Source organism: Ambystoma mexicanum, chromosome 3p, assembly GCF_040938575.1.
Source record: "Ambystoma mexicanum isolate Mex_15411 chromosome 3p, UKY_AmexF1_1, whole genome shotgun sequence".
Taxonomy (NCBI): Eukaryota; Metazoa; Chordata; class Amphibia; order Caudata; family Ambystomatidae; genus Ambystoma; species Ambystoma mexicanum.
This window is the reverse complement of record NC_090925.1, coordinates 1,011,997,719-1,012,022,102: the sequence shown is the minus strand read 5'-3', so window position 1 is coordinate 1,012,022,102 and position 24,384 is coordinate 1,011,997,719. Positions and strand designations below refer to the sequence as shown.

Here is a 24,384-nt window from a genome sequence, read left to right as displayed (position 1 = left end):
AGCTAGGTATGTGGGTTTGAGAAGGGCATCTCCTAATTGAAGAGTGGGTTGGGGGTGCCGCTAGGATTAACGCCTTATGAGGCGTGAGCCCCTAATTGGAGTGTCACTTCACAGTAGTTCAGTAGTGGTTTTGTCTCACTTTGGGGTGAGTTGTTCAGCAAAATTTGAGATCTTTGTAGTGGGGGATGCGCTTATCAATACAATCTAATTTCAGGCAGTGCTAATGGAGAGAGCCCGTGCTAGATCTGAGAGATCTGTATAGTGGTTGAGAGGTTTATTCAATGCAATCTAGATATCACACAGTGCAGTCTGGACACAGAACATCTTTTAAATTTGCGCGGCCTATATTAGTGGGTATAGAAGCCTAGCAATGCAATCTAAATATCGTACAATGGGGTCTAATCTCACATAGGGAAATTGGAGACAGAACCAGAGCTAGATTTGAGAGACCTGTATGGTGGGAGAGAGGTCTAGCAATGCAATCTAAATATCATACAATACAGTTGAGGCCTATCAATGCAGTCTAGAAAAAAAAAAAATCACAGTGCATTTGGAGACAGAACCCCTGTTAAATTTGAGAGACTTATATAGTGGGAGAGGGGTCTATCAATGCAATCTAAATATCGTACAATGCCGTTTGGAGGCCAATCAATGCAGTCTAAAAATCACAGTGCATTTGGAGACAGAACGCCTGCTAAATTCGAGAGACCTGTATAGTGGGAGAGAGGCCTATCAATGCAATCTAAAAACACAGTGCAATTGGGGACAGAACCCCAGCTAGACTTGAGAGACCTGTATATTGGGAGAGGGGCCTATCAATTGTCAATTATCGAGTGCCAGGAACTGTACCGGGAAATGCACTACACACTGGATTTCAAATCTGTTTTTCTTGTTACTAGGGCTGATTTTGGATACGACTTATTTACGTTTCATTTCGATAAAATGTTTTACCAGTTTCTTGTCCATAGAACTTTTCAAGACCGTTAACATGCTCAATGTAAGTGTACGGACATGGCAATCTTTCTTTTGCATGGGGATGCGCAGAGTTATTGTTTTTGGTGCACTATGGAATACGTTTGAATAAACTTTAAATGGGGAAAACAAAAACAAAGATAGTTGGCACTTTATACATACATTAAAATTGTTAATGCTGCTATGGATTTGGTTAGTAAGTCAAACTTGACAGATATTGGTCATGGCAAAATATAAATCTTACGATACAGATTCATACAAGTATTGTACTAAAACGTACTAAATATAACCAGAAAATGTAGAGGGATTTTCAAAAAATTAACTACTAAAGCGTTGCATCCTCTTAAAAAGGTCAATTAAGTGTTTGAAATGCTATTTCAGATCATTGAAAAATCAAGGGGTTTCTCCTGTTTGATTGGTCTGCTCTGCTCATTTGTGAAGTCCAGCTGAAACTTTTGATCACTATTCAGGACTGCAATTTTGGTAGATCGGCAGAAAATTAAAAGGTTTATGCCAGGGATAACAAAGGATAAATGGCAAGCTACTAGCCAGCAATAAAAAGTCACTCGCCAACTTAATTCTACACATTCCCCAGGAGAAAACGTCTTACTCGGCAAGAGTCAATTACCACTAGCCAATGGCGAGAGGCCAGTACGAATTTTGCACTCTTAAGGAAAATTATGCAATAATCAATATGTTCAGATGATTTGTCAGCAGGTTGGACTGTTAGCTGTCATGGACAAACTAATTAAATGGACCGACTCAAATAGTATACAGAAAGGCAACTCATCTGAATGTCTTCAGGTCTGTCTAATTGGTCTCAAAATTGGAGCCTTCAATATTTGTATGCATCTTGGCATCTATTGTTTCCAAGAACCTGCATAGTTGTCCACATGCTGCTTTTTAGCATAGCTTTTGCAGCTCGTTTGCTCACGATTACTGCTGAAAGATCCCCAAATAAGTCAGTTAGTGTTGCTGTTCAACCTTGCACAGTTTAGGAGTATGCAATTAAATATTACAATAAATACAAATAAAACAATGAAAATGTAACCTTCCACTAATAAAAGATCATTTTCATCACACTTGTAATCACAGTCGTTGAAATCAATAAAATTAGTGAAATACGTTTCTGCACAACACGTTCGAGCGTCCGAGTTAAAGGGCATAGATTCCACTGCTACTTTAAGGAACCAACACAAATCAATGTCAGGTAGACTTAGCGGCCAGTATAGGATAACAGATGGATAGTAGCAAAATATTTTTTTTTGTTACTTGACCAGAGCCTATTGGCCACCCAAGGGGTCTAAATCATTCCCAAATAACGTTCTAGTTTTCTTAGCCCAAAAAGGAGATGCTACACATTGCAATCTTAGGGACGGGACAACCACACCTGCATAGCCCTAGCTCTGTTTGGTCACATAAGACTAGGATCAAATAAGAGCAAGTGGAAAGCCTTTTGCACTGAAATTTCACCTCATGACTTAGAATAATATGAAGCATCTTACCAACTTTCACCATAGCCTCTGTCAGGAGTCAGCAACCTATGGCATTCCAGATGGTTTGGACTTTTTGACTCCCAGCATACTTTACAGTGGACTATGCTGGCTAGGGCCATCGGAAATTGTAGTTCAAAACATCTGGAGAGGCAAAAGGTTACAAACACCTGCTCTGTGTACATATTGTGTTGAAGGCTTGAGAAATGCCAACTCTGACCTTGAAAATGGTCACTCGCCAACAGCCCTTCATTAGTGAGAATTCACTCTTGGAGAGTAAGAAATAGTGTGCTACCTGACCTAGTGTACATATTTGCTAATGCGCTGATCAAAAATATCAAATGATAACTTCCGGTAAACCGACAGTCAAGATATGGACCACTGTTCTTCTTGACTAAACGTGGAGCCATCACCTAAACCCAAAAATCACCTTTGCCACTGGAGTAAGGATGTAGCACCAGCAGATTGGATTCTAGACACAAAAGCCAGACCTGGCCCCATTTGGGCCGACGTTTCTGCCAGATTTCAAACCTTGATTTGCTACAATGTCTTATTAATAAAAAAAGTGGCTCTAAAATATTCTATGCATTGATAAAACTGCACAAGATGAAAAAAGTACATACATTCAAAAGTCAAAGAAGCACAGAGTGATAAAAAAAAAAAAGTCAAACGATGATCCAAATGAATAAAGACATGCTCATTTTAAGCTTACTATATAGATGTAAAAAAATAAATCAATTAAAAAAAAATAGCCAGAATCAAGGACCGCTCCACTACCCAAAGGAGCTAATCAAAGTGCATTCCATGTCAAGATAGTCTTCAAATGACAAGAACCAGCCAACAAACCATCAGCCCATACATTAGGGATGTATTTGTCTCAACTCCTGGAATAAGATGAGAAAACGTTCCCAACTTTAGATAGTCTGGCACCCATCGCTTCCCATGAATCAAAGAGGTTTAATCAAAATCCTTATGTTTTTCTCATCTAGTAAATTAAGCCCAATAGGGTTGAGGGACTAATTCACCGAAATATCAGTTAAGTATTCTTAAAGCAATGATTTCTTATGTAGGTTACACATACTCTGGATACGAGCCTCCTCCAATCGAAGTTTCCCTGTCCAATTTCAAACCAAGCTGATCAAAAACAACAACAGAACTGCCAAGTTACGTCACAACTGACTGTCTATAACAAGGGTTTTCTCTGATGCTCTTGTTGATGCCCACCGCCATATGTAGCAAAAGCATTGCTAGTAAGAAAAGAGTTTTGGGGAAAAAATATCTGGTTGGCATGGCAATTCGCAACAATCTGTATGAACCAGGGTTATTTTTTTTGGCTTTCTGCCATTTCAGGCAACAAGCAAGCATTAAACAGTCATTTTGTCAATCAATTTTGCTAATCAGGAGTCCGTTTCCAATCATTGCTTTCATGTCCAGGGAAAGTGATTTTCCATAGCCTATCATGGCATCATCAACTGCACCACCAATCAACTGTGACCAAGGGAAGTGATCATGAAGGCCCAATCCATCTGTCGCCCTCCCCATGGATGAAAGAGGACAAAACAGCAGCATTCTCTCAGACCACCCCACCTCTCACAAAATGCTCTGGCCAGAGCAACCAGACCCTTCAATCAACACTCCCTCCCTAAATGCTTTGGCCGCCCCTTCCCTCCCATGTGGAGAGCCACAGATAAATGCCAAGTCCCGAGGCGTGCCAGCCCAAACAAGATGTGTCAGCAGGACTGATGCAGCATCAAGCACATACATGTATTTGTGTATGTTCATGCATGGGACGAGTAGCAAAACTCCTTCAAGAACACATGATGGGCAACACCAAGTACATCCATTTTGTAAACAGAATTGGTATATTTCACTGCGAGTTGTGACATACAATCGGGTCAGTACCCACAGTGGTGCCACACTGGTGTGCTAAGAAACATCTCCCCTCTTCATTCAAAAAATACCTGTTCATGTGAACATGCTTGTTCCTGCTAGGTGAGGCAATGCCAGTGCCTTGGCCAGAACGCACGTCCGACTCAGCCTCATCCTCTACAAAATGATGTTGCCCATCTGCTTCGCAGGTTAAATGATTAAACAACTTTGATGCACACTACCATTTGTTGGCAAACCCTATTGGAGGCGGGTAAGGCCAAGGCAGAGGCTGTTTAACATCAGAACAGTTCAGTCACCCCAAACACACACTTAGACTTTCCTAGTCAGCACGCTGCCATCCAACCATCGATATAAAACCAAAAACCGGTGCGTTTTTGTTCCTCATACAATTCCTTAACCGTTCCACCAATCTGCACAGTTACTTGTTAGGACCTTCTGGAGGTCAGTGGCTGCATTACATGTGGACACCCCACCCTGTTGCACAGATTTCAGCCCCTGCACACATGAGACTGTTGCCTGGAAGCGGCTAAACATCAAGGTGGTCGTAGAAGGATCGGACAGAGCTGATTCAAGCCTCTTGTCACGAGGAACAGAACTTCAGGGACCTCAAAATCCCATTACAAGGACCTAGGACGCACCGTTTCCGAGATATTTGCACCGCAACATGCAAATCATCATTTTAGCCATAGAAGGACCAGACAGAGCTCATTTAAACCGGCTCAACGCCAGGAACGAAACTTGAAGGCTCAAAAAACATTGTTCAAGGCCATAGCCAGCACCATTTCCGAAATATCTGCACTGCAACATACTGAACTTCACCAGGGTGAGGTAACAGTTGGGTCGATCGCACAGAATGTCCCATTATGCTGCAACATCCCAATTCTCACCTCCCCTCCACATCTGCTCCAAGATTGTCAACAATTGATGAGTTATGTCCGTCTACAGAACCCTTGCGAAGTACGGCACTTTTGCTACTAACCTATACACCTGAACCCCATTCAACAAACCACAATAATCTACGGCCTGCCTGTCAACCTCTACAAATGCCACTCTCCCACCACCCATCAGCCATCACTAACTCACACAGACCAAGGTATCGCCTAACAATTTCCTTACATACAGACCAGCCACAGGACCGAGTATGCCTGTAGCCACTGTTAGAAAATGTAAAAAAAAACTGTGCAATCATCCAAATCACTGCTTTGGCAATGCTTGTCATAAATTGCTATGAGGGCACTCCTGTTACGCTGATGATATCCTCCCTAAACTAGCAATTATAATCATCAAAATGTGTGCCCATTTAAACAATGGTGCGTTTAACAAGTTATTTTGTGTACCAACTTGTCCTGCTGCTCCGGCGAATTTTAAAAAGGTCTTTTTTTTATTTTTAGATTTGGACTGTGGAAATATACGTAAACCTGACATGGCTAGCAGGACCATCGCCACCACCCCCCCCCTGCATAAGTGTCAATGCAACTGTAAGGAGGAGTGCAAAGAAAAGTGGAAGACAGCATGGGGGTGTGGGGATTGTTTTGGGTGTGGGGATTGTTTTTATTTGTTTTTTTACCCCAGACACCCAGTATCAAACCAGTGACTTGAACTATCACCTCCTTAAAGATGTATCCAGATCGTTCTGATGACCCTGTGACGGCTCCTTTAATTCCAATTGCCATATTCTCAAAATACTTTGGTGAATGTTCGTCATTTAGAACGTGCCTCTTCAGTTCCATAACCACCTTGTTTGTTGGACCCCGAGCAATGTCATTTTGTAGAGGGGATTGCAATTACACCCTTACAATAAATCTCCAACCACAGATTAGTAAATCCATTCCAAGTACTCTGATCAGTTCACTGCATTTGTCTAAGAAAATGGTGTCTACCAAGATAGCATTTAGGGCTTGTAAGAGGGATAACTATATGGAATATCACATGAGAAAGGTAGGTTTACTCTTCAATCTCGTCAGAGACACCTCAAAAACCCCGACAAAAGGCTATCTGCTCACATAAACCAGTGTCCAACCACTCACCATTCCATCCATGCACAGACAAAAGTTCCCTGAAATACCAGAACCATAAACAGCAAAGAAGGCTTTGGCAGGCATGCGAGAACATACCAGAAGGAGGACGTGCACTAAAGAAAGACACAGATTTCAGAGCATCGTATTTCAGATTAAAATACCAAATGCTGGAACATTACTACAAATAATAAGTTTACAACTGTGCTGTTATACACAGTAAAACTGTTTATCAACACACCAATGAGGACTACAACGAACCAACTACAAACTGTACAATTGAGAGACATTGTGCGACACGTCAAAACGTATTGCATGTTTTAATATATCGGCAACAATCGATCAATGACAGCCTACTGGCTTGAAACAAAAAAGCGGGTGCAATTATAGGGGGAAGCGAGGGAATATGTATATAGCATCAGTCAGTACAAGATACCGTACAGATATAGCCGAACTTTGTAGACACTGCTGTTAAGAGTTTTCAGTTGAGCAATGGCAAAAACTGAGATGTAATGCGCGGCTCTACTTTCAGAAATCTCTAGGTAGCAGCCATTGACGTGTGGGGTGGAATAGGCGGGATACTCTAATGCTGTTTCTAAAGAAAGGACGCCATGGCCTGCGCGGGATTTACATTGACACAAGTAAACTCTGGGGACCACACATTACTCGTAGATGGAGCCAAAGGGGGCGGCATATACATACCTAAATGGAAAGGCGAACAAAGGACTTTGTGGTTAGGCAACGTATTACAAATGACACGGTGAGTCCTACGCAAATAACGGCGTTAAACAATCGGAGACATAATTTAGCATCCCCAACCTCAAGTCCTGAGAGGTTAAGGTCAATTCTAGGTAAACTATCAGCACCTGACCATCACTGACAGCACAAACCCAATTACTCTGCTACACAAAAAAATGCCATGTGAGAAAACTTCAAAGCTGCAGCGCTCACCTACGACTCCGCCGGGCCATCCTCCAGATCCCCTACACAGAAGCTGCGATGATGGGAATCCGGGGGCGAACGGGGGATCACCCCCCGATTTACTGTACAGTCTCCCGCGCTCTGTTCTGCACTTTTTTTTATGATACTGTCTAGTTCCTTCCCATCTGAGAAAGGGACCCTAGCAACAATCCGCCTTTCTCCTCGTCACGTGAGTTGCACGTTTACGTCCTGCGCCACTCTAACTCTTGAGCCCGCTCCCTACAGCACCACGTGATCCTCGCGGGAGCGGGATCTTAGGGCAGCATCTGAAGCCTGAGCGTGGCATGTTTCATTGTGAGCTTGAGAAATGTTATGTTTCCTGGCATGATTTTGCCACTAATTAAAAAACTGGAGGCGGACATAGAGTGATACTGAGCACGGCTTTTTTATGTCGCGCGAATTCAAGGAGGGAAGTCGTTTGTTCTCAGTAGTGGGGAACAACACCATCGCCTTGCCACTCGTCTGGAACTTACAGAGCCTGGTTCATCACAATACCTCTCTGGTAAGATGTAACCCCAGCAGGCCTCTGCCACCCTCAGCAACTTGTGACGGAAAGAAGCCATTTCATCTGGAGGGGAAGCTTGCCCCCTCATAATTACACAGCACTCCCCCTCACCGCCTCTCTTTACGGTGCGGGGCCTCTGCCGCCATGACCATCACTCAGAGAACTCCCTAAAATCCGAACAGCACAACCACAACGAAACGCCACCAGTCCGTGGGGAAACCCACGCACAGACACCGGGCAATGCACAAAGCAGCAGGGAAGAGGAAAGCAAACTAAACCACAGCATTTTTAACACCCCAAGCAATCACAAATCTGCGAATGCAGGCAGTAAGGTTTGACGTTTCCCCCCCCCTAGCGGCGCCAATGGCTCCAAACCCTGCCCTCTCCAAAAGTGATCTCGAAGACAGGCTGAGGAGCCTTAAGCAGGACATTACTCAAGAAATTAAGCTGGAGATCAAAACCTTCAAGGACTCCCTGGCACGCTCGATTGCCGACTTGAACACACATCTGGTGGGCCTAGAAACCAGAGTGAACGATTTGGAAAACATGACATGCGAACAAATGCATGAGTGCGCAGAGCTCACTAAGAGAGTGGGGATTATCGAAGAGCATCTAGAAGACATATGGGGGATTTTGAAAATAGGTCAAGGCGGAATAATATCGGCCTATGGGGAGTCCTGCGTCACATCTCGGATCAGGAACTACCAGACTAGGTGCACTTTTTAGGTCCCTCATGGGCCTTTCGGACTCAGAGGAAATGGTCCTAGATAGAACCCATTGTGTCTACTTTTTTGCCCAACAAAGGCATAACCTTCTTCCGGATGTGCTTTCTCGGGTGCACTTTTTCCACCAAAAGTTAGAAATAATGACAGCGGCCAGGAAAGCAGAACCAGTGCATTTTCAGGGGGGCAACTCTGACGCTATTCCAAGACCTCTCCCCGTACACCCTCGCAAGCCGCAGGCTCCTGCAGAAGGTCATAGCATGGCTATAGGCTAAAAAGATCCAATGTCGATGGGGTTTCCCTTGTAAGCTTATTTTCGAACTCCATAACCAACATTACACCATCAATTCAGAGGAAGAAGCAAAGGACCTAATGCTTGAATCCAGCAACAATGCCACTTCAGAGGCGGGAAACCCGGGTAATTCAAACCTGGACCCCACGCCAAAAGACAAAAGGAGGAAACCCAAGGGTTGGCACCACCTGTGGCAGACCCCATGTCAAGAATCCGAAATTACATATCCCCCCTGAAAGCTCTGGAAGGCCCTAGAGATCATGCTTACCTTAAACTTTAGTACTAAATCCTCACTGTAATCCATGCAGTTGTTACCAGCAAACTGGCTGCACTTTGTATATACTGTATATGCAGGTCCGCCCTGCTCTTCTTTGCAATGTTCTTATTCATGCTGTAAATATGTATAAAATGTAAAATGTATCTATTACTGTAACCTGTAACTGCCCTTCTAAACATGCGCCCAGATGCCCCTGGGCAGGGTGCGCACTACTTATAAACAAAATACAAATATTACGAAGGAGAATGCTAACTTTCTGAGACGAACACGATCCAGAGACCTATGAATGAAAGGCCACAATGAACAGTCTACTAGCTCGGAAGATATCCTCGTATCAGATACCTGAACTGCAAACGCTTCATTATAGAGGCAGAGGGAATGAGAAACGACAACGATCGGGTGCCCTAGACAGATTACGCCCACTACTGTTCTACTGTAGACGTAATGTCACTGTTGGTTAAGATAGCGAGAGCCCTGGGAAGCTCTCCTATAATTCTCATATTTTGGTTTTAGGAAGCTTCACATGTATAAAAGCACAATGGCTATTCCATTGACTCATATCTACCCTGACACACGTCTACTGCTGATCAGCGTCTGGACTATACAGAAAGTCCTTATGACGACTTCACCGACCACATCAATACAAGCCTCCCCACTGGTATAGCTTCACAGCACCTGAACCTGGGAGCATGAGAGCAGAGAAACCAAGTGACAACCCTTCTTTTGTAGGGACAACTATTTCTAGCGTAACTCCATGCCTGAGCGATCTCAGAATGGCGACCCAGGACGTTAAGTGCCTTACCCTAAATACCCAAGGCCTAAACTCCCCCCGGAAACGTAAAGCATTGTTCCACAGAATGGCCACTCTTGACTCCTCACTCTTGTACTTTCAAGAGACCAACCTCCTGCCCTCAGACAAATTCCGTCTCAATAACAAACTCTACCCCACAAAATGTTGCGCTTCCAAGGGCCTGAAGAAACACAAGGTCACCATTCTAGTGTGCAGGGGTACCCCCTTAAAAATGTTTAAAATATTGCGGGATGGGGAGGCAAGGTTCATCTTGTTGGTAGCATTGCTCTACGGGCGTAAGATGACCTTGATCTCGCTGTACGCTCCGAATTCCCATCAGGAACTGTTCTCCGCCTCGCTATCTAAGACATTAGAGGAACATGCAGAGGGGGATTTGATTTCTGGGTGGGGACTTTAACACAGTGGTTAACCCCCAATTGATAAATCTTTGCCCCCAACTGCCAATGACAAGAAAAACCTTATAGCGCTCACTACGCTATTACGCGACCATTCACTTAGAGAGACGTGGCGGTTTTTTCATCAGGATGAACAGGACTACACCTTCTTCTCAGCCGTGCACAAGGGGTTCTCTAGACTAGATGTGTTTCTCATCTCAGACTCGCTCATACCTCAGACAACCGCTATAGAGATATATCAGACCGCACCCCAGTAATGCTCACGATATCCCCTCCGCAAGCGACTCCCCCGTTCATGCCACTCTGGGGGCTGAATTAATTCCTGCTAGAGCATCCCTTAATCCGATCCCACATCTCTGACGCCATCATTTTTAGCGAAAATGACAGGCGAAGTGGGGTACGACACGGTGTGGGATGCGGGGAAGTCAGTCATTCGGGGCCATATCATAGACCAAGCTGCAACAAGGGGTAGGCTCAGGAAACAGCTACAAGCCCAATTGGAGGGAGAAGTCAGGAGACATGAGGCGATACAGAAGGGAAAAGGATCTCAGTGCTCCCTCCGAGACTTGCGTATAGCGCAAAAAGCTTTAGAAGTACACCACATGGGGCGAGCAGCACACTCTATTATTCTCACAAACCAATACTTCTACACAAGAGGGAGTAAGGCTAATAAACTATTAGTGGCAAAATTGAAAACACAATCTAAACTAAATCATATAGAAAGCCTGTGTGACGCCAATGGCAGGTGTATATCCTCGGAAGAGGGTAAACTCTGAATAGTAGAGAACTTGTTCAGGGAACACGCCGCCCCTCATAATGCCGACCCACAAGCCACCCAGGAATTTATACTCGACGCACGCCTACCACAGATTGCGCAAACCGTCCGCGATCCCCTGGAAGACCCCATATCTGCTCAAGAAGTCTAATTCGCCATTAAATTCCTTCCTCTTGGGAAAGCCCAAGGCCCAGACGGCTTTACGAATACATTTCATAAAACCTTCAGTGCCGACCTAATACCTCACCTTACAAAACTCTTCAATTCCTCTTGGGAAGTGGGCTCAGTAACGCGGTCTATGGCAGAATCAGCTACCACCCTGATACTGAAACCGGGGAAAGACCCTACAGAATGCACGTCCTAATACAGATGTTAAACTTTATATTAAAATTATAGCACAACGCCTTGGAGAGGTTCTCCCAATATTAATAGACAAGGATCAAACGGGTTTCATCTAAAACCGCTTAGCACATGACAACATCGGCCACGCTATCGACCTAATAGCCGTAGCCCCCAGAATCCCCGGCAAGCTTTTGCTCCTATCCCTAGACGCTAACAGAGCCTTCGACAGCATGTCTGGGGAATACCTGAAACTAGTCCTAAGCAAATTCGGCTTTGGCCCGAGATTCTCCAGGCTGATTCTTTCAAATTTCCAAATCCCATCGACCCAGGTTCGGGTCAACTCACAATGGTCCACCCCTATTACCCTGGGCAAGGGAACTAGACAAGGCTGCCCCTGATCCCCATTGGTATTTGCTTTGGCAATGGTGCCCCTAGCTCAGCAGATTCGCCTTCACCCAAACATTCAAGGATTCGAATACAGGGGCCAGTGTCATAAAGTTGCTTTATATGCAGACGACTTGCTTTGTTTTTTAAGCAATACACTCAGCTCCCTTCCCATCCTCGTAGATTTATTGGCCCAATTCACAGCAGTCTCAGTGTTCGCATGAATCTCACAAAATCAGTGGGTATGGGCTTATCAGAATCGGCCTCTACTCTGGCAATCCTCCAGAGAATATTCCCCTTTTGCTGGTCGACCACAGACATTCCCTGTTTGGGAGTACAGCTGACCGACATACACAGGGCTTCTGAAGGCCAATACCCCCGACCTTCTGAAGGAAGCCAAAGGCTAGCTCCAAAAGTGGGACTTACAAGAGATTTCATGGCTGGGGTGCATCAGTGCAGTCACAATGATGCTCCTCCCTAAGCTTTTATATACTTTCCATGCTCTCCCAATAATGATCCCGGAACGAGATCTCCTCATGCTTCAGAAGGCAATAGGCCAATTTGTATGGCAGGGTAAAACACCCCGACTCTCTCGTAAGCTTCTCACAAGAGGGAAAATGTTGGCTGGTCTGGAACTTCCCTCAATCCCGCGATACCACTGAGCGGCCCAAGTGCCCGTAATGCTGGGTTGGGCCGCGACAACTGAACCTCTCAAATGGCGAGATATCGAGCAGGCTGTAACCTCCTTCCCCTTGAGCCACCTTCCATTCCTCCAAAGGGAATCGTGCAGGCCATAAGATACCATGCTACCCACCACCTTCACAATGCTGCAAAGCTGGGACAAAGCCTGCGCGCAGAGGGGATTCATATCAGGCCTGGGCCCACTTTCGCCTATCACCCAAAACCCGGCCTTTACCCTTGGCCGGGACGTTTCGGCTCTGGTCATTGGGCGAACCCTTATGTCTGCAAGACTTATATGAGGACCGGGATCCCCTAACTTTTATAAAATGCAAAAAAAAATTCAAACTCCCGGAATCCGAAAGATTCAGATACATACAGCTGTGCCACTGGTTGACCAATGCAGCCGTACGACAGGCAGCCTCTAGAACCCCAATAGCAATAGAACTTAAAGTCCTTGAAGGGCAACAGACTCACAGAATGGCCACTTGCTACAGACTCCTAGAAAATGTTTTGTTAGAAGCAAACTCTCCTACATGGTGGCGTGGGAGAGGGAGTTGAGGATGGAGATTCCTGGGGAATCCTGGCAGAGGATATGGTTCAGAGCCCAGAAGAGCTCCCGCTGCACCACCGTAAAAGAAGGGGCCCTCAAACTTTGCTTTCTATGGTACCTAACCCCCCCATCGGCTACATGCAATAAATCCCGCCAACCCGGACACATGTTGTCATGGGTGTGGAGAGCGAGGCAACCTAGCTCATCTGTGCTGGCAATGCCCAGTCATACAATCATTCTGGCTGGAGATACGATCTAAGATTAAAGAAATCACTGACGCCGCACAACCCATGGACCCACGAATCCTGCTACTGGGAGATGTTCCCGATGACAGGCCCCAAAGCTGAATTGATCTCCCAACTGCTTTGTGCAGCCTGAATCACATGGGCGCGCTTTTGGAAAGACGTGGAGGGACCGCACATAGCTTATTGGTGGGTGAAAGTTTGGGAATTGCTAGGGATGGAAAAGCTTATAGCCACAGCAGAGGAGAAACTGCCTAAGGTCTCACATATATGGGGTCCGTTATTGGAATATGTGGCAGACAAAGAACAGATGTTTTTTCAGCCGAGGCTTCTGAAACTCCTTTTGAAACCATGATGTTTGGCACTGTGCACTCTTGTCCCCCTCCTTTTTCCCCTTCTTTCTTTTCCTCTTATTAACCCATAACCTGTATTCATATGTTGCTAAGCATATTAAGCAAAACAGTTATACAGTTACAAATTCTTAAAAATGAAGTTTCGATGTCATTACGTTTTTCATTGCCCTATTGGTGTGATTTAAGATGTGACACATGCTAATCGAGATTTCAATAAAAATTATATAATAAAAAAAGAAAAGGACTAAATCAAACTTTAGTTATGAGAACAACAGGTACTAGACAGACTCTGGAAGAATTTTAATCTTATTATCAAACCCGCCGACAAGGGGGTGCACTGGTTCTTATGAACACCAGCCATTATTAAATGGAGATTGAAAACCAATTATCAGACCAGAACACCTATTTGGAAGTGTTGATCCTACTGAGGGAGTACGTAAGATCATTCAAACAGTACTAGATGAAGCAGAAACATATGAAATAAATCATCGCATGAAAAACGTTCTAACCAATTTACATCCTGCCATACCGATAATTTACACTCTACCAAAAGTCCATAAATATTTAAATAACCCCCCAGGAAGACTGATAATAGCTGCTAATAACAGTCTATTAGAACCTTTGGCCCAATATATAGACCGAGCAATACAACAGTTGACTCATGGTTTCAAAACATACATAAAAGATACCAATGATTTTCTCAATAAATTACAAGACGTATCATTTGATGAAGAAAATAACATCTTGTTTAACATGGACGTGGCAAGCTTATAGACCATCATCACCCACCAGGGGGATTTGGAAGCCACCAAATGGTTACTGTTAACCTCAAATGAAAAATGTAAGGCAGATGAATTTTTAATTTTGAAATTACTCAAAATAATAATTTCTTTATGTTTGAGGACAGATATTTTGTCCAAATATCAGGTACTTCTAAGGGAGCCGGCATGGCTCCCAGTTACGCTAATACCTACATGGCAAATCTAGTGGAAAACAACATCTTCACCAATGAGAAATGGACTAGACATTTGACATCTTTGGTAAGGTTCATTGATTAACTATTTGGGGTATGGGATGGTTCCCACGAAGACTTGAAATAATCTTTTGAATTCATGAATACAATGGCTCCCAGGATTAAATTCACGAAAAAAAACAGTAAGATCATCTTATAAAAGCGGACTTTGCATACAAAAGGGACACAATTCAAAACTACAAAGGCACTATTCCCTGCCACAGTTGTAATAACTGCCTTAACTTGATTAAAGGGAACACCATTACTCACCCTCACAAAGGCTACAAAATCAGTTTCTATCATACCTCAACATGTGATTCTAAAAATATAATATATGGCATCAGATGTCCCTGTCGGTTGTACTATGTTGGTCTGACCACCAAGAAGGCCAAACCCCGGTGGTCAGAACACAAATCGAATATCAGAATGGCATCTGACAAATCACCAGTAGCACAACATTTTATCAAACAAAGACACACCATAGCCCAAATTAAGTTCATCATACTTGAGCAAGTATGTATACCAAGAAGAGGCTGTAACCTGAATAGGCTTTTACTACATCGAGAAAGCTACTGGATTGATCGCTTAAACTCCAAGTCTCCCAATGGAATGAACATGGAGTGGGATTTATGTTGCTTCTTGTAAACTTTCAACTGGAGTTCAACACATGCGTTTGTGAATTATATAATTTATATACACTTGTAAAAACGCTGTATATTACCGAATGGAGTGCATTCTTTTTTAAAGTTAATCAAATTTTCACATGCTTATGAAGAACCTCTGACTAAAATAATCTTTATTTAAAAAACCACTGCCCCCAGCATTATTAACAGTGTTTCTGATAACGCGCATATATGGATTTCATCCATAAAGTAAGCAATCAAAGTGTCTTACACTCCTCAAACATGGCGCTCTTCGTGAGAATGCACGAAGGACCAGTTGATTCTTAATAAGTCTGTGCACATATATGCCGGTTACCACGAAACCCGTGACAACACTCTGACCAGGAAAGGCGAGCAACTACAGAGTCGCGGCTTCCCTGCCACGATTTAGAATACGGTATGTAAACTTACCTACGTCGTAATTTTTCCATTATGGAATCAATTCACAGCATATCAATATACTAAACTAGGATCCCACTTTTCTAGGATTGTAAAGCAATGGCTTATTACAGAAACATAACGTTCCTAAAGCACCTGGGATTAATAGACGCACAGCTCTGGCGAGCCCGCGAACACAGTAAGAATGTAATTCTATGCACACCAACTGGTTTAAGGCAATTTAACGTCCAGAAAATGTCAAAACGTGCAGTTCAGTAACCGCGTGACATAATTTCATTACCATGCAGGACCGGCAGTGAAGTTTCAGTGCCATGCACGAAGTTGACATTGGGCCTCATTACACGGTAGGCGGTAGGGGATTACTGGCACCGGTAAGGGCACCGGTGCCGGTTATCCTCTACCGCCCTACTACGAGGTCCCTCAGCGGGTCCCGTCCTTAACGTGTGGTCAGACCACACGTTAAGGACAGGACCCGCTGAGGGACTTCAGTGCAAACGACGGTACCGCTAACAGCGGTACCTTTATTTACTCCTTCCCCATTCCCATTGAGCCCTATGGGGGCTCAAATGGGAATGGGGAATGGTAATTGGCATGGGGATTTCCCGGGTCCTCCAGGGTCAGAATGACCTGGTAAGTCCCCATACCGCCTACCCGGACTCCGACGGCGGTAGGGGGTAGCCATGGCGCTAATAGCGCCATGGCTACCGCCTACCGTGTAATGAGGCCCATTATCTCAATGACTCTGTTGCACGTTGCATCAAGGTGAGCATTCATTTATCTTTTGTACGTCAGTGCATTAAACTCAATATTTAAAAGGGGTCATGATGTGGGACCCAGCGCTACACTGTGGCGACTGGTCCCATATCTGGCCCACCATCACTTACACTTATATCCAGTTCATTTAAATTACCTCCAGATTTTACAAACCTGGTTACAGAGAAGACTGAAAGACACAGATCTTCACGCTTTAGCTATTTCAGAGACAAGAGACATCTCTAGGACACTCATGTCACTGACCCTATATCATTTTAAGGTCAGAAGTGGCATAGCAATAGCTACCTAAAAAACACGTAGTGATGAGTTTATTCATATTTATTTATTTAACAGAATTCTTGAATCGATATACCTGATGAAGGGCAGCAAAGCCCGAAATTTGTCGTATTGACAGTAAAGGACACACTTAGAAATGACCACCCAACTCAAGTGTTTTTCTTCCTTTCTGAAATAAGCAATTAATTCATCAGTCTCTATTTATTTTATTAGTTTGAGAAATTGCAAAACACATCATTCTGCTTAGAATGTCAACTGATACTATTGTTGTTATATCCTTATGTATATAATGAACTGTATGGATAATTGTTACTTTATTCATGAAATATATTCCTTTGATGTTTTTAAATGAATTATATTATATCAGTCATTAAAACTGTAATTTCTATTTTAATTTCTTTGTCCTTTTTTTGCAGTAAAGTGTGTGCAAGTTTCAGTCTCACTTTCTATGGTGCGACTCATTTTATTCATATAATACTTGCAAGCACCTGCGGTCACCAGCATGCCTTATCCTCCACTAAGCTTGTCCTGCTAGGGTAGAGATGAAGCAGTAGGCAAGGAATACTGTGAGGCATAGGCTTTTGAATAGAAAAGCATACTGGCTGACAAAAAATGAAATGGATCAGAACGGAAGTGAAATGGAAAATAGGGGGTTGGAGCTCCCAAATCATCACAGTACTGTGTTGTAGGGTTTAGAGGGTAAGTCCAATAGGAAACAGTGCTCATATCATCCCTCCAAGAAGTGGGAATAAGAGCCATGGCAGCAAATCGTGACAGGCAGAGACCAGAGTATCTCCACTGGTTGGTATGGCCAAACAAATTGAGGGTAAAGTAAAAACTAAAGATTTACTTTTACAATGCACACTGCTCCCGGACTCAAAGTCTCCATCAACTTTCACTGTATGGTTCAATCAGCGTGACTGTAGCTGGCTTGCACTCAAATATACATCACCAGAGGACTTAGTTGTGTGATCTTCTAAGAGATGGGTCTATTGTTTCTTTCTACAGGGCTTGTTAAAATCTGTGAATCAGCAAGATTTTCTGGTGTAGTGTTGTGAGATAGTTGTGCAAATGAACGTATTAGCTGCAGTCGAGGGGCGAGATTCTGCCCTTTCCACTTTCATTTGCCAGGCATGTATATGTGGCCATGTCATGTTGGTCCACAGGAAAGAATTGGTACTCGGATTCCCTCGCAAGACACTTGTTTATGGGAGGGCTGAGACAGACCCTGACCTCTCATCCTTTTTGGAGTCTGCTTGATGTACTTTGCAGTGGGGGCTGTTGACTGAGGAGCTGGTGCTGTTTTTGTGGCTGACTGCAAAACGACTACCGTTAGCGGTTCTATGTGAAAATGTCCCCATGGAAAAAGACACCATATAGGCGATTTTCTTTCCCTGCATCCCCTAAAAGCCTCCCCCCACATATTCTAGGATGTGTATTATTTACTATTCTAACTCCAGTCCTAGAATATTTGTGGAAAGTGCTTGGTTTTCTTGGGAGAGCAATTTGGTGAAATGTCATCCCCTGGCAATCTTTTCCCAGGTGACTTTATCAGACCTTTTTTTAAATAGTCTGTAGCTGGAGCTCACAAACTGTCTCAGGCTTGCTTCCTGTGTATAGTGTGCGCACTTGACAATTGCATGGGGTTGTCAATGTATGCACCTTCTTCTTCTGCCTTTTAATCTCCCTTGCTATCTGTGGTATCATAAAAGTAGAGGTGTCCGAGTCTTGATCTTGAATCACAATAGGGCATACTCTTTGTCATGTTCTTCTTTGTCCTCTGTTGCCAAGGAAATCAGAGGTGGGTAATTTCCAGGAATCCCCTCTTCTTTTTCATCCGTGGATTGCTTTCTTTGTTGCTGAGCTGATGTCATATCTTCCTCCCCTTGCTCCTCAGTTAGTGTCAGCTCAACTTTGTCTACCTCCCGAACTCCATCCTCTAGCACTTGATGACCATGCAAAGGTGCTATATGCACAATTACATTTCTTCCAGATGTACCAGATTCCTTTGAGGCCGATAACCCTGTTTTTTGAAGTGGAAGAAATCTGTGGCTACTGATTGACCTTTGTGGCCAGCGCTGAGACCCACATTCTATCTGGGCATTTTCAACACAGACAACTGCTTCTGTAGCAGGTGAAGGACGCCCAACAGATATATGTTTCACTCAAACAATAGCCCATCTCCCACTGTGTTTGAGTCCTGCAATAGATTCATACATGTAATTAAATTCAGACTTCCCTTAAATAAATACATGTGGGATTCTCAGTGTTCAGCCATCTCTGCCTACAAAGTGTGCATACGTTTCTAAATGCTTTTGCCTTCTCCACCTACAAAATGCATGTGCGGTTCTCAGTGCATTTGTCTTCTCCTCACCTACAAAATGCAGGTAGGGTTTTCACTGATTGGGCCTTCTTCTGGGCCTATAGAATGCAACTGAGGATCTCAGTACGTTGACCTTCTCCTACACTTAGTAAGTGCACATGGGGTTCCAAGTGCTTTGGACTTGCCCGCCTACAAAATGCACATGGAATTGTCACTGCTCTGGGCTTCTCATCTGCCTACAAAGTGCCAGGAAGGTTCTCAGTGCTCTGGCCTTCTCCTACGCTTAATAAATCCACATGGTGTTCTCAGTACTTTGGCCTTCTCATAAGCCTACAAAATGCATGTCAGTTGCACTACCCCTCCACCCACAATTCACCACTCCACGCACCCAGAAATCATGTGCCCCCAATTCCCAACCAAATAAAACCCTCCAGGGGACCACTCTTTCTGTCTAGCTCCGCGCCAACAACATGTCAGCGAGGCTGCAGAAGCTTCCAAACTGCATCATCAGAGAACATCCAGGCAGGATCCAGTGTTTGAGCACTGGGGGAGTAACCTGAGCTGCACGAACAAGAGAAGCAAGGCGGCTGCAGGGAGAAACTTGCTCCAAAAAGGAAAAGTCACTGGCATCACAAACATGGCAGAGAGCGGTGTTGAAAGCCGTCTGTGAGGTGGTCTGCAGAGGCTGAGCAGCGCGGTGCACCCAGGACCTGAGGAAGGCATCTGCCCCACATGATAGGCAGTGTGGAGCGAGCAGCAATCCAGCAGCTACAATTCGGGACCCATGTGAAAGCGGGGATGAGGTGAGAGCTCCCCGCGTGGCCCTATTACCAAGCCGGTGTGCGGTAGGGGAGGGGACAACACACAGCTCCCACCAAGCGGATCCCGGCAAGCCACCTCCATACCCCCTCAGGGGCCCAGGAGCCATTTATTCTTAATTTATTATTGTTCATTTATAACACGCTTATTACCAGGAGTGGTTTCTAACCGCGGGATCAGGATTCAAACCCGTGTTGCACTGCGTTGTCTTGCTTCCAAGACAAACACTTTGCCCCTGAGCTATCCTTACTCCCACTGTAGGAAGGCATGGGGCGCAAGGCCGGCGGCAGGTACTACCAGCAGATAACACCAGCAACGTGGGCGGGACCCGTGTGGAAGGGGAGAGCACAATAGCTGGACAGAGAGCATTGTCCAGAACACCAGGGACATGTGAAAACGGCTGGCACCAGGAAAGAAGATACAAGCTCCGCTAGGGGCAGAAAAGCCACTCAGCCAGCCAGAGCAGAGGAATCAAAGTAAGGAGGGCAGACTTTAGGCCAGAAACAAAGAACCTGGGGCGGGTCCACTGGGTGACAAGATGACCTCAAAAAGCCTTGTACATCTGCACAGCCCTAGCCCCGCCACTAGGGGGGAGGATAGAGCGAGGGCAAGGAAAGGAGCAGGAGGTGTCCCTGGTGCTCACCCACATATAGAGCTGCACGAAAGGTGTGGAACATGGAAGCACCCACCAGAGTGGGCGTTGCACAATGGTACACAAGGTAGGAACGAGGATGGCAAAAGAGAGGGGAAAGAAAATGCCTGTCCAAGCGAGGATGGATTCATTCACGGTGCCTCCTAAGGGTCCCCCAAGCAGTGAAGTAGGTGTGAAGGATATAGGCTTGGGCATGCCAGAGGAGTCACCCACATTTGACAAACTCCTCTTAGCCATCCAGGAATCCAAATCCTCGCTCGAGGGCAAGGTGGATGCAGTGGGAGCAGAGGTGAGCTTCCTTAGACATGATCTACTAAAGATATTGCTGAGAGTGAGAGGGACGGAGAACAGTATATATGGGGGTGTAGGACACGATACAGCTGATGAAGAAGGACTTCCAAGAATTGAAAAGCAGGACAAAATACTTGGAAGAGTGGGTACAGGATGCAGAGGGGAGGGCACGTTGCAACAACATAAGGATACTGGACCTCCAAGAGAAAGTAGAAGGCCCCTCCATGGAACTGTACCTTGAAGGTTGGCTGGCAGAAGGGATTGGGCCAACGGGGATGTGGCCATTCTTCTCGGTAGAGATAGCCCACCATATTGCAAGCAGAGGGGGGATCACTGGTGCCCACCCCAGACCTGCAATAGCCAAGTTATTAAACTACTGTGATCACAACGTAATAATACAGATGTCAAGGAAGAAAGGACCCACCATGGTGAACGGATCTGGAGTAACAATATATCCAGATTTCATGAGGGCAGTGCAGAGGGCTAGCCACTTGTTTGAAGAAGTCAAGAAACAGCTACGAGAGGCGTAAGTTAAATACTAAATGCCCTTTCCGGCAAACCTAAGGGTGGGGGGTCCCATAGAGGAAAGGTTTTTCCACATCCCGCAGGAGGCCCGGGACTGGGCGGATAGTGAAGGATTGGGCCGGCGGAAGCAGCTATGAGAAATAGACGGAAAACTGCCTGGCTTATTATGAAAGCGACAGGGGGGAGTCAAGACTGGTAACGGCGGAACAGTGAGAATTTGGCATAATTGAGACTATAACTGCCATCTGAGGATGGTCTTGGACATAAGTGACATAGTCGGAGCGGGGCCGGAGAGTTGAAACAAGCACAGCCCCTCCGAATCGCCCGTCTGCGGGCGGGGACGATAATTGTTTAGAAGTTAGTTGAAGGGCGACAGATGCTTCAGGTTTGGGGGAAGAATGAGGAGGGGGAGCGGGATGTTGGGGAGGCTGTTAGTTTGGTTTCTATTTGTTTCAGTGCAACCAAGGAGGACGGGGGGCACAACCAAGGGGGAAAGGAAGCAGGGGCTTTGTGGGGGCCAGGAATGGGGTATGCAAGACCGGGATGGCGGCTGCAGATAATCTACTGAATAGGTCCGTCATCTGTATGTCGTGGAATGTCAATGGGTTCCTGGACATGATCAAGCGAAGCCTGGTGGCGATATTCTTGGTGGCCCACTAGGCGGACATAGTACTATTATTGGAGACCCATACGTTGGGAAAGGCGTGCAACTTCCTGGGAAGGGCTAGATATTCGGTGGTGAAACATGCTGGGATCACCAAGAGATCCAGGGGTGTGGCAATTTTGATAAAGAAATCACAGCCATTGGAGCTGCAACATCTGGAGAGAGATCAGGGTGGGAGGACGATTATCTTAACAGGAATCCTATGGGGAGAAACAATATGCATTATCAATGGTTATGCCCCCCGATGTTACAAGCAGAAACGCTAAATAGGGTACAAACCTTGGGGCCGATCATGGGGATATCACTGTGGTGGGGGGGAATTCAATGACACGTCACAGCCAATGATAAGACACCATACAGGGGTTGGGTGACGAGGCTAAACTCCTTTATAGAGGCTATGGGGCTGAGGGACGTATGGAGAGACATGCATTCTGGGGGGGAAGGGTTTCTCCTTCTTTTCAAACGCGCACACATCCTTCTCAAGGATTGATTATATATTTCTCCCAAGTACTATGGCGGGAAGGGTGACCATGGCCAAATTCCTTCCAAGCGGTATCTCCGATCATGCCCTGCTATTTGTAGCTCTACGGGGAGCGGAGAATCAGCAGAGAGGGGGTTGTAGGCTGAATGCATATTACCTGAACGATGTGCAAATAGCTGAGGCCCTCATGGAGGAGTCTGTGGCCTATTTTCAGAATAACTCGTGGACGCTGGAGATCCGCACCACGCTCTGGGAAGCTTACAAAGCAGTGTTACGGGGTAGGGCGATGCAGGCGGTAATACGTCGCCTCAGGGCTCAGCGGGAGCGGTTGGATCAATTGGAGCAGAAAGTAGTAGCAGTGGAGGCACAGCATGTGCGGCACAACACAGAGGCAACCAGAAGGACCCTAAAAAGGGCACATTATCCGTATATAACGGTAGCACAGGATGAGGCTAGGATGGCCCACTGGGATAAACAGGTGACGGGCCTCGAAGGAGGGGATCCAAGTGGCAGACTGCTGCGTGGCTCGAGAGAAGCAACAAAGGCACATGGTGGGTGAGGGAAATCCGACGGCTAGATGGGGCAGTTTCATCCAAGAGTAAGGACATAGCAGAGGCATTTGCAGTATACTATAAGGAACTGTATTGAGCCCCAGCAATCAGGGACACGGCTACGATCGCGCAATATGTAAGCGGGACAGGCCTACCACAGGTGTGTCAGTAACAGAGGGAGAGACTGGAGCTGGGCCCAACAGGGGAGGAAATCCAAGTAGCAATTAACCAACTCCAATCTGGGAAATCGTCAGGTCCTAACAAATTCCCTGCAGAATTTTGGAAACTGGTGGGGTAGGGCCGGCCGAGGAGTTGAGAGCTATGTTCATGCAGTGTCAGGAAGGGGTACTCTGCTAGAGGATTTAGGACAGGCAACAATCGTAGTCCTACACAAAAAAGGGAAGCCGCCAGAGCAATGCAGCACGTACAGTCCAATCTCCTTGATTAATGCAGAGGCGAAAAAATACTTGCTCAGGTCCTAGCCAACAAACTATTACTAGTTACCGCAGCCTTAATCCACCGGGACAAATGAAGGGTTGTTCCGGAAGGGCCACCAGGATGAATATGAGACAGTTACATAATGCGCTGACTGCGGCCTCCTCCCTTGAGGGACCTCATGGAGTAATGGCAATAAATTCAGAGAAAGCATTTCACTCAGTGGGGTGGGACTATCTCTGGGTGGTGCTGGAGGGGTTTGGCTCTTGGCCTAGGTTTATGAACTGAGTTAAATTATTGTACACCAAACCGGTAGCCAGGGTTAGGGTGAATGGATGTGCCTCGGGTGACTTTCCTCTACAGAGGGCACCTGGCCGGTTTGCACTCTCTCAACGTTTCTGTTTCTACTGGCAATGGAACCGTTTGCGATAAGGGTGCAATCGCACGCCCTGCTGAAAGCATTTGTGTGGAGAGAGGGCGGGGAAGACTGTATATCCGCCATACGCGGACCTGGGGGGACCGAGACGTACTGGGCCGAGAGTAGTTGACATGTTTCGGGAGTTTGGAGAGGTGAGTGGCCTTAGGATCAATTGGGATAAATCAGAACTCATGCCGGTACGGGGGTAAAGGACGCAATACCTGAGGGATATCCGTACATGATTGCGTGAGACTCCATTAAATATCTGTGTATTAGAGTAGGGGTACAGAACTCAGAGTTCCTTCGTAACAACTTAGATCCGGTTCTGGATAGGCTTAGGGGGGGGTCGTAAAACATTAGGCAATGCTTCCGATCTCAATGGTTGCTACAGTGAACTTACTTAAAATGTTAGTGTTGCTACA

The 24,384-nt window shown here is 45.5% G+C and overlaps 1 protein-coding gene across 2 annotated transcripts in view; it reads right to left on the bottom strand.

Annotated features, from left to right (window-relative positions):
- MYBL2 (MYB proto-oncogene like 2) overlaps window positions 1–7,522 on the bottom strand; it is a 382,491-nt gene extending 374,969 nt beyond the window's left edge. Inside the window, exon 1 of one of the 2 annotated variants that reach the window (XM_069652342.1) lies at window positions 7,322–7,522. In XM_069652342.1, coding sequence (XP_069508443.1) covers window positions 7,322–7,341 — 20 coding nt within the window. In that variant the 5' untranslated portion in view covers window positions 7,342–7,522. The remainder of the gene's footprint in view (window positions 1–7,321) is intronic. The other variant, XM_069652343.1, reaches the window with a different exon arrangement.
- Between the last annotated feature and the right edge of the window lie 16,862 nt (window positions 7,523–24,384).